At 37.1% G+C, this 17,840-nt stretch overlaps 2 protein-coding genes across 4 annotated transcripts in view; one reads left to right on the top strand and one right to left on the bottom strand.

The window, feature by feature from the left end:
• The first annotated feature begins 50 nt into the window (after window positions 1-50).
• On the top strand, window positions 51-8,670 carry LOC141440418 (uncharacterized). The gene is made up of 2 exons (XM_074104929.1): window positions 51-200; window positions 8,262-8,670. The coding sequence occupies exons 1-2, from the start codon at window positions 186-188 to the stop codon at window positions 8,568-8,570; spliced, it is 324 nt and encodes a 107-aa protein (XP_073961030.1). The 5' UTR covers window positions 51-185; the 3' UTR covers window positions 8,571-8,670.
• A 4,783-nt stretch (window positions 8,671-13,453) lies between these two features.
• Window positions 13,454-17,840, bottom strand: part of sano (CABIT domain-containing protein serrano) — a 128,317-nt gene continuing 123,930 nt past the window's right edge. For all 3 annotated transcript variants that reach the window (XM_074104926.1, XM_074104927.1, XM_074104928.1), the window contains one exon: window positions 13,454-13,922. The gene's annotated coding sequence lies outside the window, so the exon portion shown is untranslated. The remainder of the gene's footprint in view (window positions 13,923-17,840) is intronic.

Below are 17,840 nucleotides of genomic sequence, written 5' to 3'. Positions count from 1 at the left end.
TTAATATTATTTTTGTGACAAAATTTAAACCGTGTTTGTTGTTCCGACTCTGTACGGATAGGACGCACGGTGGCGTAACGGAATAAAGGACAGTATTAAGTAATCCTATAAACTACTTTATATGTTAAGTTGGAATAAAACTTGTTCAGCGAGTGTAGTTCGAGGCACGCACGCGCGGTAACAACATGCAGCGGTTATTTGTACGTATTGTTTTAAAGTGATTTTACTGTGAAAGAAAAATGTGTTTTTAGGTTGAATGTCGGAATAAAGCTAGATGAAAAATCAGTGTAAAATAAATCTGTCGTAATTAAACCATGGTCAGCTGGTGTGTCAGGTGAGACAGACAATATTTTTGTGAGTATTTAATGTCCGATCGAAACTAGCGTATTATAAAACTATATATCAGAAACGAAACCGACTAAGTATTGGTTTATCAGTTAAAATCAAAGTCTAGTTTGAGGACAATTCTTATCGAGATACAAATGAAACTGCATTCATTTTAGTTTTTGTAACTATATGCTTGTGTTTTAGTAGCGATAATCCGATAAATTGGTATTATGGTAGCTCTAAAAAAAATGCCAGCATTTCTTTTCTGAGTGAAATAACAACGTAGCGCCTAAACTTGCGAAAGTTTCGGGCAACCGCTGAATGCAATAGACGAAATCATTATTGTGACGTCCAGGGAGAGAGGACTTTGTTCAAAAGTGCACGTTTTCATAGCAGTTTGCCCTACAATTTTGTGCCGAGAAAAAAAAAAAAAGTTCTGCCGATGAAGATGATAACTCAAGATGCCAGTAGCTCGCGAACCTAGGCAAGCTCTTGTAATCGAATCCTGGCCCTATACTCCGAAGTGCAAAACTCGAACTTCGTATGTTGCCGTCCCGCTGACGCTTATGTCATTTAATACGCGAGTGAAAGGGACGGTACGATACGAACTTCGATTGGCGAGTTTCGTAGTAGCCCAAGTTTCGATGTTGGTCCAAGTTTAAGGCTTCGTTTCATCCACAGATGAGCGAAGATGTGTTGCGAGGAATGTGTTTCGCATGAACCAATAGGAACGCTTCATTTACTTCGCCTCGCTCCTCAGCCGTTTCCACCAATCGTACTTTCAATAAATACTTTTAATTTTACTTATTTGTTAATTCACATTAACATGGTGGAAGCTGGTTTAAGTAAAATTTCTACCGAGAGTATTTATTGTCAAGTAATTTAATGGTTAAATCGTACCAAAAGATGGTTAAATCGTTTTGTGAAGCACAAACTTGAAGTTGAGTTGTCTTTACTAAAAGCTGGACGTCTGGAGTGTAGATAGGTATAGCCTTAAGAGTGTAACGTACTGGAAATTGTAATTAGGAATACTTACCACTTCTAAGCTAGTATGAGATAAAGCTAAGTCATGGCCAGATAGCATTTTCTGAAGGCAATAAAGACTTATCTTAAAGGAGCAGTCAGTATTGCTAGTTATAACGACAAATTTGTCAGAGCTGAAACTAACCTTCAGAAAGTTATGCTATATTATACGTCTAGAGAGGTATGGCTGGAACTGCACCGCTTATAGATGGAGTTTCAGAAGATGAGCCTATGACCTATGTATGAAATTCTTTGGCTACAAGAAACAAGTTGAAGATGACATAGCTTCCCATTTGTCGAAAATGAAGAACATTTGGTTTTCGCTTACACAAGAATTGCAGAAAAAAGATTCAGCGAAATGTGATTTGCCAGAAATTTTTCTTATTTGCAAGATTTTGGAAACACTTCCTGATGAATACTTTGCATTCAAGTCTAGCTGGTTGTTGATGTCAAAGTCTGATCGTACCGTAGATAATCTGACAAGTCAACTATGTTCTCATGAAAGAGCACTATCCTCAAAGAATGAAGAAGATATGGAGGCTTTTTACGTGCGAAGAACAGAATCGAAACTGAAGAAGAATAAGAAACAAATTGACAAACGTGACAAGGAAAAGTGTCACTATTGCGGTGAGATCGGTCATAGAGTCAAAGGATGCTCTAAATGGATCACCGATGGACGTCCGCCGAAACCAAAACCGTCAACATCGAAGAGTGATTCAAGCGTGAAAGTTAACATGAATCTCATGACTTTTGAAAACAGTAGTTCAAGCTTAGACCATGATAACTGGTTTGTTGACAACGGAGCCACGAGCCATGTTACCCACAGGTGTGATTTGTATGAATCATTTGAAGATTTCGAAGGTGCTCACACGGTAACAACTGCGAATGGAGAAGCAGTTAGGGCTGTCGGCAAAGGCAAGCTGTCTGTACTGGCTGATGTTAAAGGAAACAAACAATTGATCACTCTGAATGACGTGTGGTATGTACCCACCATAAAGAAGAACCTTTTCTCTGTACTTTCGGCCCAAGACAGGCTTTCAAATAGTGTATTTACTTCAGAAGCTACAGAATGTCACTTATCAGTCAATGGCAACATAATGTTATCTGGAAACAGGAAGAAACATGGAGGATTATATCAACTGAAGTTGAGCAATGTTAAACCTGTCAAGCCTTTAGAAATCAATTGCCTAGAATCGAAAAACTTACTACAGCTGTATCATGAAAGGTTGGGACATCAAAATAAGGCTCATGTAAAGAAAGTTGTAGAAAGAGAGCTTGGTATAAAGCTGAAACAAGACAGTGAATTATGTGAAGGTTGTATTTATGGAAAATCACATAAAATGAAATTTGGGACAAGAGAAAAGGCGACTGAAGTTGGAGAGCTTATACACGCAGATGTTTGTGGTCCCTTTAGTTTGTCTATTTCAAAGTTCAAGTATTTTGTAGTCTTTAAGGACGATTTATCAAAATTCCGTTATGTCTACTTATTAAAACAGAAGTCAGAAGTTAGTCAGAAGCTGAAACTGATGTTAGCTGAAATAAAAACAACAGGACATACAGTGAAAGAGCTCCTATCAGATAACGGAGGCGAATTTGATAATCAGGCCGTGAGGAAAATTCTTCAAGAGAATGGCATTCGTCAAAGACTTACAATGCCACATACGCCGGAGCAAAATGGTTCTGCAGAACGCGAAAACAGAACCATTGTTGAGGCTGCAAGAACCATGATGCATGCAAAACAACTGCCCCAAGGGCTGTGGGCTGAATTAGTAAATACTGCAGTCTATATACTTAATCGTACAGGCCCAACGTCAATGGATATAAGTCCTTATGAAATTTGGTACAATAAAAAACCAAGGATACGGCACCTACGAATTATTGGCAGTACTTGCTATGCACATGTTCCAAAAGTCACTAGGAAGAAGTTAGATAAGAAAGCGGTTAAAGGTATACTTATTGGGTATGACAATGATGAGGGATACAGAATCTGGAATAAGGAAAGTAACAAGTTGGTCCGATCCAGAGACGTTACTTTTGAAGAAATAACCTTGAGATCATGTGACCCAGTTAAATTACCAATAAGTGTAAGCCCAATGGAACCGATTTCGTTTGACCTGCCTATATCAGGCATACCGGCAGAACAGTCATCTTCAACAAATACGAATGGAGAATCAAACTTAGATGAAGAAATTTTGGAATCAGATAATAATGAAAGCGAATCAAATATTGACATCGAAGTCCAAACTGATGATTCTTTTATATCAACGAGAGAGGAAGATGATATATCAGATAGTGAAGAGTCGCCTGCCCCTGAAGTCGAAGAAAGGAGGATGACATTGAGAGATAGGTCAACAATAAAACCTCCTACACGGCTTGACGATTTTGTACTGAACATTGGCTTAAGTGAAAGTAAAGAGCCAATTACATACAAAGAGGCAATTGATGGACCTGAACGGGATTGTTGGCGCAAAGCTATGGACAGCGAAATTAGTTCTCTTTCTGAAAATCAAACTTGGGAATTAGTCCGCCCAGAAGGTAAAGTCAGAGCATTGCCCAGCAAGTGGGTGTTTAAACTGAAACTGAACCCGGACGGAAGCATTGATCGCTATAAGGCAAGATTAGTAATCAAAGGCTACTCGCAAAGAGAAGGAATAGACTATGATAAGACTTTCAGTCCTGTAGCTAAATTAAGCACAATCAGAGTTTTATTAAGCATTGCCGCTAACGAAGGGTTGACTTTACGTCAGTTTGATGTTGCTACTGCTTTCTTAAATGGAAAAATAGAAGAGGAATTGTATATGAAACAGCCTGAAGGATATAATGATGGAACAGGAAGGCTATGCAAGTTAAAAAGAAGCCTCTACGGTTTAAAACAAGCTCCACGCTGCTGGAACATTTGTATCCATGAGTTCTTGATGGAATCGGGATTTAAACAAACCGAAGCGGATCCGTGTTTATATTTTCGTCTACGTGGAAATGCCAAAGTGTTACTAGGCCTGTATGTTGATGACGGTCTTATTGCATCAACGGATGAAGCAGAAGCAGAACACTTTATAGAACACGAATTAAAAGCTCGTTTTAAAATCACAACGAAGCCTGCATCTTATTTCCTTGGCTTAGAACTGGAGCGTCAAGCTGATGGTGCTATCCTTGTACACCAAAGAGCCTACGTCAAACGAATACTCGAAAAATTCGGAATGACGAACTGCAAACCAGCCGCAACACCAGCTGTAAAGGAGTCGCGAGAAAATATTTCCCAAGAAAGCAATTCTATTAATACAGAATTCCCTTTCAGACAAGCTGTGGGAGCACTCAGTTACTTGATGGTGGCGACTCGTCCTGATATAGCTTTTGCTATAAGCGTAGTATCAAGGAAGCTAGAAAACCCATCTACAGAAGATGTGATAAAAGTAAAAAGAATAATGAGGTACCTAAAAGGAACAGAATCTCGAGGCCTCATTTACAAACGAAGTGTGTCGACAGGCCTTGAATCCTATAGTGATGCAGACCACGGAGGTGACTTAGACACTGGTCACTCGACAAGTGGAATACTCTGTTTACTGCACCGGTCATTAGTCAGCTGGGAAAGCAAGAAACAGAAGTCTGTAGCACTTTCAAGCACAGAAGCCGAGTTGGTCGCCGCTAGCGAAGCCTGCAGAGAAATGGTGTGGCTTAAACGTCTTGTTGGACAGCTGACCTCGCCGCATCACACTCCAACTTTATATGTTGACAATGAAGGAGCAGTGAAGCTAGCGCACAACCCTCCTTACGAGTACCACCGCCGAACAAAACATATTCGCTTACGATACTACTACGTAAGAGAGTGCGTTAATGATGGTGTTTTGAAAGTCGAGCAAGTTCCCGCTGAAGAGCAGCTTGCTGATATGCTCACCAAGCCGCTATTTAAGCCAAGATTGGCATTCTTATCCCAAAAGATTGGTTTATCACCATGAAAAGAGAAGTGGATGTTAAGAAGGTTGCACACCTATATGTCTTGTCTATGGATTTAAGTATCCAGGCAACCGTCTTTTGAATTCTTATAACAACTCTGTTCCTTTGCTTTTGTCAAATCGTACTTTCAATAAATACTTTTAATTTTACTTATTTGTTAATTCACATTAACAATTTAAGGCTTCGTTTCATCCAGAGATGAGCGAAGATGTGTTGCGAGGAATGTGTTTCGCATGAACCAATAGGAACGCTTCATTTACTTCGCCTCGCTCCTCAGCCGTTTCCACCAGAGCGGTGCTGTGCGAGGACAGGTAAATGAAGCGTTTCGATTGGTTGATGAAAAACACATTCCTCGCACATCTCTGGTGGAAACGCTGCTTTAAGTAAAATTTCTACCGAGATCGAAACTAAATCTCAACTCTAATTTAATGGTGAAATCGATACCGGAACTTCAGTTAAAGCACTATTTGTGATGCACAGACTTGAGAGTTGAGATTTGTCTTTATCTAATGCTGTGTTGTCTCGAGTGTGGTATGTATCAATGGCTTTATCGTCTAACGCACTGGAAATTGTAATTAGGTACCTATTTTCACCACTACATTCTGTCACACAGTATGAGATGAGAAAAAAAAGTGATGGCCATGCCATGGCCACAGATTTTCTCCGCCGGCCAGATATTTTCCGTATCGCTTAATGCTCTGCGGGTCCAGTACTGCCGGTACAACAACGCGTTCAGGGTTCTGCAGAGCTACTACGAAACTCGAACTCCCTCTGACTCCTTATACTATTTAATACGAGAGCGAGAGGGAGGGTACGCTACGAACTTCAATTTTCGAACTTCAGAGTAGGCCCTCTGTTGTGGCTGCCGCGCTGGTGCAGCGCGTCGGGCATGTTCGCCGACGCGGCGTCGACGGGTTCCACGCGACGCTGTGTAGGTAGCATTCCGTTCTTAGCGACTGCGAACGCGACGGCGACCAGACGACCACGCGACCATGGTTGTTCTCTGGCCGCGCCCACCGGTCGCACGACGCGGTCGCGGCATTTGTTTAGTGCTCCATATAAATTCATACTAAGCAGTAGGTCGCGCGACCCAGCAGCGCTACTACGAAACTCTAAACTCGAAGTTCGTATCGTACCGTCCCTCTCGCTCTCGTATTAAATAGTATAAGTGTCAGAGGGACCGCACGACACGAACTTCGAGTTTCTAGTTTCGTAGTAGTTTCTGCAGTCGCGGGCGCGCGTCGCGGTCGCTAAGAACGGAATGCTACCTTAAGCGATGCGGCGCGGCGCTGCGCCGCCTGCGCGACGGTGGCAACAGCCTCATGTCTTGAACCAGTGTTGGCTAGCAAGATGGACAGTGATATAAAGTGACATTACCGCGCACTGGGCCAAACTGCATTTAAATAATGCATGGTTTGGGAGTTGGGGCGCAGAATGAGGGACAGAGGAGGGGACCCCTTCCGGGTCGTACTTGGTTCAGCGGGTCTCGTTGGCCATACAACGGGGCAATGCGTTGGGGTGATGGGTACGTTTGGGCCAAGTACGATGCGGACGGGTCTTGAGTAGTTTTAGTTTTTTTATATCTTGTGTTTTTTTATTGTATAGTTGTTTTTTTTAGTGTTACTTTTTTTTTTTTTTTTTTTTTAAAGTAGCCTGTATAGTGTCCCACTGCTGGGCAAAAGCCTCCCCCCTTGACCTCCACAACTCTCGTTCTGACGCAATGTCAGGCCAGTCCTTTGCGTACGTGTCCAGATCGTCCCGCCATCTCCTTCTCGGTCTGCCTCGATGTCGCTGGCCGTTCTCCGGCACCCACCAAGTAACTGTGCGAGCCCACCTTTGTGGGTGCATGCGACAGACGTGTCCAGCCCAGTCCCATTTTAGCTTAGCAGTCTTTTTCCCAACGTCGGTTATGCGTGTTTTTGAGCGCAGCGTGGTGTTCCGGATTCTGTCCATCAGTTTCACACCTAATATGCTACGCTCTATCGCTCTTTGGCAAACCTTAAGTTTGGACTTTTGATTCTCAGTCAGGGACCATGTTTGTGCACCGTAGGTTAGGACGGGCAGGATACACATGTCGACGAGTTTTCGCTTAAGTGTTATTGGAAGGTTTCCCTTCATAAGCTGTTTCATGGACCAGTAGCTCTTCCAGGTGTTTTCGACTCGTCTTTCGACTTCTTTATGAAAGAGACTACTTGGCCCAAGTATATATACTCGTCAACATATTGTATTTTCTGCCCATCTACCGAGATCCGTCGTTTCGTGCTGTTGGTCATAAGTTGGGTCTTTGACCTATTCATCGCTAGTCCAATCTTAAGGCTTGCAGTGCTCAGTGTTACTTATTATTATTTAATTAATTTTGATATAATTGAGAACATTTATATTGTTTTTTATTGTATTTTATTAACTTTGACATTTTATAATTTAATTTTTTTGATTCTTCATATATCTGAGTGTGCAAGATTGCACAACTTTTTAGAGTATTTTAGGTTTTAATACATCTTTTTATTGTCTATGGATTTTTGATATGTGACTTTGATTATACTTTTGTTCCAACGGAAAACCAGTGCCTATTCTTTTAATCCAAAATATTGGTCCTTCGAGCCGGATGAAAAAAGGTCGAGGAAGAGATGGATTAAGAATCGACAACACTTACTGATTGTTATGTTAAACTAAATATTATAGATCAACACTGAGTGTCTCTGATAATAATTAACAGAAATAAATAAAAAAGTGTATTTACATAATGTCTACTTATACTAACATATCTAGTTGTATAAGGACTTCTCTGTTACTAACATTATGCCTATGGATCGTATGAAATCTGAAATAATTATTTTTTTTTATTATAACAATTTTGCCAATTCTGGTTTTAAAATCTAGAAAACGAAGTAGGTATGAGAGGTATCGGTGAATGACGACTGCGCTCCCGCCTAATTCTTACAGCATTTTTTTAATTACAGATAACAATATACTTCTGCGTGCTCTCTTACCGGCTAGTCACCGCGCCGGACCCAATCGGCCCAATTCGAGCTTTCATCCAAACAAACCTTGTGGGGTTGCCAGTAATACACGGCCGGCAAACATGGGAATTTGATCCTGACGTTGCTTTAAGACGGAGGCGGCAATTTATTGAGCTGCATGGTGATAAAGGAGAAAAATTAATTGAACGACTTGGACTTGGCATTGATGGTTTTGAGGACGAGAGATTGAAGATGCAGCGACAACGGGACGATGGACATTTGGGAGGGTTGAATTATTTCTTGCCGTAATGTTATTAGTTGTTTTTAGTAAAATTTGTAAATAATACCTAAGTATGTTTTAAATCGTTGTGTGATTATTGAAATAAATGTTTTGACTATTTTTTCTTTATAGATTTGTTAAAAACTTGTCTCGTAAAACCTTACATAACCAGCACTGGAAGGGGCCAAATATTTCCTACTAAAAAGAAAAAACGGTAATGCAATTGTAATTTATCACTTTTACTGTACATTTTTGTTAAACAAATACATTAACTTCGCAATAAAGTTGTCATTTTTGTTAGTGCTTCGCAGTTTAGCTTCAGTCAGGCAAGTATAATTTATTCTGTGATTTTTAAATTAATAATATTGATTCTCTTTTGTTCCTTGTTAATAGGTTTAAAGTATACCACAGACGAAATCTAATACTTTAAAATAATAAACACAAAGCCACTATAATGTGTTACCACACATTCCCCGCATTCGACGTATTAGTTGGGTAAGACAAGGATATTATTCAATTTTCTTTGATGTAACGTTAACGAAGAAAAAACATTTTCACATCGTTACTGTTCTGTTTAATTACCTACTGTAAAGTTATGTAAAAATGGAACATGAGAAATTCTGTAACCAAATTAAGGCGCATTGACTTTAACGCCATCTATGAAACTATTTTCGAATTTAGTCATAGCTTTAGTGCAGCTAGTGCATCTACAACCGTGCGTGATGAAGATTATGATATTCGTTTTGTTTGGCATCATCTGACATGTGCTGGCTAAAGTGTTTGTAGCTTTGATTTGACGAAGATAGTTTACGGAGCTGAGATCTAGATGGCAGCATTGAATTAAGGCAGGTCTATTTTTATCTAAAACAGGTTTGTAAATAATGGGATGTTTACAAAAATAACATATGTGACAATTTTGGAAGATTCGAGTTATAGTTCAAAGATAAACTCTTTTGTCCTCAAATTTACCATTGAAAAGAGAGATTCTATATATTTTCCTAAGACTTAGGTACCGATGATTACAGTAGCTACTGCAAAATATTAAACTAATCCCGTGATCTATATTATAAATGCGAATGTAACGAACTACATACGTATGGGTAATTGTTTTTCGCCTAAAGTTCTCACCAATCACGCGATCGTGATGAAATTTGGTATTTTGTAGTTTAAGTCCTGGAGAGTTTATATCCTGGAAAATTTTAAAGTTCCCGCGACACAGCGATATGAGTAAACGAATTTTTCGCAAATAAGTCGACAGCTAAATAAGTTATAAGTATGAAGAAATTTTGTTTTATCCAATTTCTACCAAATCATATTTCTGGTGTAGTTATAATGTTTTTGTATGTTATCGTTCGTTTAATTGATGTAAAGTTGATATTTTCATTCTGGGGAAGGTTTTTTATTAAAAAATAAGTAAAACGTTACCAACAAATTTTCTTATGGCTTTACTGTATTAACATAGTCCTCTAAATTTTCAATAATACCCAATTGTACCTACAGAAGACTGGCTGAGTTATCAGATAGTCTTCCATTGTAAATATTAAATCGGCTCTTAGTGTTAAATTGAATTATTAATTAAAATTGAATAAAAGCACAGTTTACGATATCATTTCATTTATTCGTAAGAATTACATTATTATCTTGAGACTGACAACATTCATTGAAAAATAATTATAAACCAATGACAATAATAATAAAATATTCTAAGCTATGACAAATAGGACTAAGCTAAAACATTTGACATTTGGAATACAAAATTGTAATAATAGTACCTTGAAATGGTAGGTGATAATTAAATCAAAGATTCAAATTAAAATTCAAGATATATTTGAACCTCCGAGAAAATTATCGGTAAGTGAGGGTGTTTTCTACATAATAATTAAATTCAAATGTTAAAAAGTCAGTTTAGTTAGTAGATAGGGGCTGTTTCACCACTCATTGATTAAATTTATTTGAGGGATAAATGGGATGCCGTCTCCGTCTATTCGAACAAAATAAAAAGAGACGGCATCACATTTATTCGTCAAATAAATTTATTAGAATAATGATTTAAGTACTGGTGATCTGGTATTTTCGGAATTGGTATGGACCCTATTGTTGTTTATACTTGGCATTTAATTACATTAAAACACGTGTACCAACTAAACCGACTACTAAGTACGTAAAAATGATAAATGCATACAAAATTACTTAACTTACTTTCTAGCATACTTGTGACTGTTTCTCTTAAACATTAAGTAGTCATTTATTTAAGTCAATTTACTTGTAATGTACGAAACGGTAGTTTACGTTTATTTATAGCACGACGTCTTCTTTCCGTCTGAAATTAATGCAGGTTTCTTGACAGGCGAAAAATCACTAGATGGCGTTAGTATCGACAGGCTTGTTTGACGTTACCTATGGTCTTGTTTGCGATTGGCTCATTTACTCATTTAGTTTTAAAATCATTCACAAACGTGACACAGATGTCAAAGAGGTCGAAGGGACCTCACGATACCAGGCCCTGTCACAAAACCCTCATTGTAAGGTGAAAAAGTTTACATTACTCCAGTAAAACCATTCCAGTAGAATGACATTGCGGGGCCGTGATGTTAGCTAGCTTTTTACAATTGTAATTAACATCATGCAAATGTATTTTAATAATAATAAAATAATAATAATAATCACGGCCCCGCAATGTCCGCAATTAAATATGCGGTGATGTTTCGTTCAAAATTGAAATTCTTTGATTAAATACCTACGTAATAGAATGTTCACTTTAATGTTAAGAATTTATAGACAGTAGATTAAAGAAAGTCATTTTCAGTTTAAAACTATATTTTTTGTACTAATTGTTTTGGAAATTCCTAAAAAGATTTTTTTTTAAACAATGCGGATTAGTAATTTGAACCAAGTAAAGTATTTTTGGATAAGATATAATAATTGCTTTAAAAATACGCTTCAAGATATATTTACGTCTTAAAGGAAGATATAATTTCTATCTGTGAATAGATTGAAAAAAAAAAAGTCAACTGAGAGCCTCGAAATAGCTCGTCTAACTCTTCGGGACAGCTGTTTTGTGCGCCTTGTGACCGCACATTTAGCACAAAGTTCGGGTCACATAAGCGGAGCAAACCGATTTAATTCATAGAAGGGTTCGCCGTCGACGGATACGTCGTGGAGGGCATCATCACAATAGATTGAACCAGCAGGGCGACTACGAAACTCGAAGTTCGTATCGTACCGTCCCTCTCGCTCTCGTATCAAATAGTATAAGTGTCAGAGGGACCGCACGATCTGAACTTCGAGTTTCGAGTTTCGTAGTAGTCCTGCAGCAGCGCAGTGTCGTTCTACTGGAACGGTTTTACTGGAATATTGTGAACAAAGCCTAACGTACATTGCCAAGTAGATTGCAACATTAAATCATATCTTATTTTAAATACAAATGTTTTGAAAGAAGCGAATTATTTCACTAAATTAAGGCACCTCATGTTTTTGGTTCTGAATTTGCGAAAAATTTCTTACCTAGGCCTTATGATTTGGGATAAGTATGAATTGAAAAGTGACTAAAATGTTCAACATTACGTAAATGGATCAAGTTATCGGCAGCCCATGAGGCAAACAGTGTTACTTAGTGACAGTACACATATTGTTTAGCCATTTACAAAGAGCTGGAATTATTGTGTCTTTTTAATTTAGTGTAAAAATGGGTATTTCTCATTTCTACATATGACTTTTCAGACATACATGGAATTGCTTATTTTTTAAGGCAAAATGTGTTCCTACTGAAAAGGGTAAGTATAAGTCTGTTTACTAGCGAAATGGGACAATTATTATAATAAAACTACATTTTATAACTTAATCTAACTTAATTCTATAGAAAAATTATACCGTAATATGGCATTATATTCATAAATAACAATATTAATTATCCATAAAGAGATCAAATACATTCAAATTAATTTTGTATTCAATACTTATATCGAAGGAACGATCGATACAGGTGTCGAATCGATATCAATATTGATCTTAAGTTATTTTTATTAAAAAAACGTAGTACGGCCTCATAAATGAAAAAATAACCTCTAAAAAGTGATTACTTACTGAAAAAAAATAAACTGCGAAGTGCCTTTCGAAGGAGACTGATTTCCATTCGCTGTTAAGTTAAGCATTATACAGTAAATATATAATTTGTAGAAATCAATAGTTTATACGCTCTACCCTTAAAGCTGTTTTAGTAACAAATGCATCAGATTCCTTCTTTTTAACAGACTTCAAAGAAGGAGGAGGTTCTATGTTCAAATGTTTGTATTTTTGAAACTAAAGCATGATTGCGGTTTTACACGGTAAGTTGACACAAGGAAGGTTCGGAACATGAAACACAGATGGCGGAAGTAGCTCCAGTCTAGTTCCCAAAAAATATTTTAAATATAAAGTAAAACCGTACAAAAACATATTTTTAGACTCGGCGGCGACAGCATAGTTATTACATCAAATTTGAAAAAATACTAAAAATTGTCTTTAACAAAACCTAATTTAATAAAACAAAATCATTCATTCACTTTAAAAAAATCAGACATCGTCACTGGCTCCACTATGTAATCAAATTTATTGATCTTCATATTTCGTAAAACTATTTATTTAAGCAGATATTCGTTTGACTTTGTTAGTATAATACTCATAATATTTAACAAAGAAAATGAAAACCCAGATTATTTCGAGTTTTAGGCACTTGAGATGTTTATTTGATAATTATTAACAACTTAAAATTTTCTTTTCATATTTGGTTATGTTAGTAGCAAATTCATTTTACTCTAGTGTAAATAATTAAAACTCAAGCATCTAAAACTTACAACTCACCAAGCTGAACAAAACCAACTTATCTTTGCTCCTAGCTGAGTCGCTGTTGTTGCACTTTTCTAGACCATGAAGCTTGATTATACTGGATGTTTTTAGTTTCAGCTTCAGCCACTAGCATTGATAAGTTGGTCGAGATAAAGTTCATCACATTTTTAAAAGATGGAGCCACCTTTTACGTGTGTGACGCCATTAAAATAGTTTTTTTTTTTAATTCGACTTACTGAGTTTCTTTTTAAAATCTACTGAAATGATAACATAAAGAAAAAAAATTGCTTGTTTATGTATACGTTCCAGTAGAATTACAAATAGTTTTTTTACAAAAAAAAAACAGTAAGTACAACAAATAATCGGGAAAAAATCGCATGTTTGAATATGTGTCTCAACAATTTTAAGGACCTACTACGTATAAATACATTGCATAAAAATTCTGGAAAGATATGGAGCATAATTTACGCAAATGTGTCATTTTTGTAAAATTTGTCACTTGATTCTTCACTTCTTCTTGTCGGCTTGCAAGGTACTTCGATGTTCAAATGGAAAGTCTGAAAACAGAGAGACATGCGTTATATTTTTTGTCAAATTAAAACATGGAAAATTTAAGGTTTTTTTTTATGATGTTGACAAGGAATAAAAAAAAAATATTTTGAGTAATTTTCACAGGATAGAGAGTTTTGTAATTATGATATGTAAATAACGAAAATGCGGGCGGAGACTAGAGTTTTTATATTTATCTAATTAACACCGTAACATACGTGGTAAGTTATGTGTATCGCTTTAAGAATTTAATACAAATATTTTCTTAATTACACATTTTCCTACGGAATGTAGATCAGGATCACCTTTATCAGGTTCCTGTTGTTCAAAATATTAAAATAGGTAGGAGCTCATTAAATAAACATACAATAAATAAACACACACTCACACGCGTATAAAACAATGTTTTTGAGAGCCATTTAAAAATACCAAATCAAAAAAACTTTGTTTAATGTGTAACAATTAAAATTAAAAATAATCTGTAACTCCGATCTCACGTGGGATCTCTCGCCACGAAAAACAAGCGAACTGCTTTCGGGTCGTCGACCTATTTCGAACATGCTTTATTTTATATTGACAGATAATATCTTGATTTATGTTGCGACGAGGTAGCATTGCGTAATAAATTACCGCATAGTTTCTTGTTTACATGCATTATTACGATGATTGATTTGAAAAAGGTTCATGTTAGGTTGTATGGTTTTTACGCCTTTACCGTTGCAACTGATGGTAGAAGATCATTATCTTAAATAAATAAATGCATTTAGGCCGACGAGGCTTCACTACCGCCGCGGTAAGAACACACACATATCACACAAAACCATCTATCACCACCACCACACTACACTGACTCGTTCCGAACTCAACCAGAGCTCGTCTTCAGAGCAACACAACTTTACACAACCGTAACACTATGCTACCAGATGTCTAACACCACAGATGTGCGTGCGTGCGTGCGTGCGTGCGTGCGTGTGTGCGTGTGTGTGTGCGCGTGCGCGTGTGCGTGTGTGTGTGTGTGTGTGTGTGTGTGTGTGTGTGTGTGGTGAAATGCATGAACACGCATATTTTGCATAAACTTATCTATCGTAAGGTCGCGGGTGAGCAAAGAAATTCTTTTAGTTCATTGACTTATTTTATGTCCAAATATGTAATGCATACGTCAACATAATGGACTGACAATTCATGAAATTTCGAGTTTACTCGACGGCAAACAAATTATTATTTAATTTAACTGTTAAGGTGCGAGTGCGACCAACCCGCTGCTTAAAACACGGTGACGGATTTTAAGCAGCGGTTTGGTCGCACCTTTATTGTTCTGATTTGTTCGATTTTGCATATTTAATCTGACGCTGGCACAACCCGCAATGGAGCCAATTTCTCCTAATCATTAATCAATTAATGCTCCATTATTCCAATCGCCCGCTGCTAACTTCTGATTTGAATAATCTGACACGATGTCGTTAAAATGCTAAACAGTTACATTTCCTAGTCTCAATGTAATAATAGATTTCAAAGCATTGTGTTGTATGTTAAGTTACATCATTTAGGTGAACATCCATAAAATTGCTCGCAAGTAGCGTTTTTACCCCACTATTGCACAAAAGGTGCCCAAAAATCTTAAATGTTTCAAAATTTACTTATTTCATTGTTTTATTTTATTTTAGGTTTACATATTTTTAATTTAGTTTAAGGTTAAGAAATTCTTTTAGTTCATTGATATGGACCTTCGCAAAGTAACGCCTGATTCAAAAAATATTTAAAAGTTTGCATCAAGACAATTAATTTTAAGGATTTTTTTATCAGAAATAATTAGTTACGTAACCTACAGACAATTAGGCTGTATGGACGAAATTTCCTTTGCATATTTTAGGAAGATGACTGAACGCAAAAAAAAGACTGCGACAATCACAGATAAAAAAACAGAGTTAGATTTGTGATCGACCTGTCACAATGTACTAACACGTTTAATTTCTCTACATAGCGCCATCTACTAGTATATTCGTTCAACTCAAACGCCAGTTCACTGCACGTTAATGGCGCGAACCGGAACGAACACACCGATTTACAGTTTAATACGGTTCCCGAGCCATTTCCTAAATAAATGCAAATGTAATTAGGTAGCGAAGGATTGCTGTTCACGGTTGCCGGTAGCTCGTTTTGTGTCGTCAAAGAGTAAGTACGTAATGCAGTAAGTACAAATCTATGTTAAAATTAACACCTTTATCTTTTATAGATAGTATAAAATAAAGTCACTTCTCGCCGTCTGTATGTATGTACGCTTATAACTTTTACACCTAACGGATTTAATGCAGTTTCACCATAAGTAAGATAATTATTGATTTACTTATTGCTTACTAATTCTGTGTAAGTAATTCTGTCTGTTTATTACTTCTTCACGTTTAAGCTGCTGAACGATTTAGATGAATTTTGAAATGGCGATAATTTGAGACTCTGGAAAGGATATTAAAATAGTTTTGTCCCAGGAAATTTCATAGTTTTATCGGGATAGAATAGATAATCGAATTCTTCGCACAGTCACGGGCAACGTGATGTGCCATGACGATTTTTTTTGTTTTAGATAGTGCCATTCGCTCGAATCTTTCTATTTTTCAACAGATAAGTATTGGTAATTTTTAGGCCAATCTATTTTTCAGATTTATATCACGTTGGGTGACACTCTTAATCGGCCCTGTTTTCTTAACCCGCGACGCTAAAAGAGGGTTGTTATAAGGTTGACCGCTATATGTGTTTGTGTGTCTGTCTGTGGTACCGTAGCTCTTAAACGGGTGAACCGATTTGAATGCTGTTTTTTTTATTTGAAAGCAGGTTTTCCAGCGATGTTTCTCAGACATGTTTTATCAAAATCGGTTCAGCCGTTTTTGAGATATTGAAATTTAAAGTGACAATGTCGGGGGTTTTCCAACTTTTTGTTGGTTAGGTTATCTTGTACCATCAGCCAAATAAGTGGTCTACCAATTTTTAAACAAATTTTGATAGGAACATCAAATTAATAAGTCGCTAAAGCCGAACTTTCAAGTTGACAGACACGTGTTTTGGCGTTATTGTCTTATGACATGCAAACGATTATCAATTCTAGGGTGGTAGACCACATATTTGGCTGATGGTACAAGCCCATAGAAGCTTATGTCAGTCTATGGGCGTGTACAAGAAAAACAGGGTCGGTATTTCCATGTCGGTATTATCCGGGCCGGTAGAGTGTCACCCATCACGTTAAGTCATTCAAGAGGAAATTTGTGTTCCGTGTACATAATATATTCTAAATTATTAAGTGGGCAACATAGCGTAGGAGTGGTAGACAAATTGTTTTGACTAATTCTTATACCATCACGCGATTTTAGTCTAGTCTAGACTATATTCTGCAAATTATTTAAAGTTCTTTTTTTGTTTCTGTCATGCGATGTTTTCGATGTGACATCTTTACATAGTATATAAGCGATAGGGTTCCCCACTGGTAGTTTTAATTCCGTCATTAATAGAAAACATAGGAAAGGATACAGTCTGTAGCAGAAGTGAAGTGAGTGCTAGCGCTGATAGTTTAAAAGAAATGACGTGTAAAAGTGCCTGTTTACAGAATAACAGCCTTATTCATAAAAATCCTTAATTGAGGTTTGATCGTCTGTTACTTCGCAGACTGATTAAGCTTGTTTAGACGGTTGTCAAGAAGTATGATTCATAAACGCTTGCTAGCAGTCTGCTAGTTGTTGAGCTGCTGATAGACGGATTAGACGCGTTATGTTGGCCACCTTGACAAATCAAAGACAAAAAATGGCCTAATCGATAATTAAAAAAAAAAAAATGACAGCAGTGACAGCAAATTACCAGGAAAAAAAATAAAAAGCGAGATGTTGTTTTCCCGCCATTTCCGATCCGCATATTTATGTTGTGCAAAAAGCCATAATTATGTT

Source organism: Choristoneura fumiferana, chromosome 22 (assembly GCF_025370935.1).
Source record: "Choristoneura fumiferana chromosome 22, NRCan_CFum_1, whole genome shotgun sequence".
Lineage (NCBI taxonomy): Eukaryota > Metazoa > Arthropoda > Insecta > Lepidoptera > Tortricidae > Choristoneura > Choristoneura fumiferana.
This window is presented reverse-complemented; position numbering and strand designations above follow the sequence as displayed.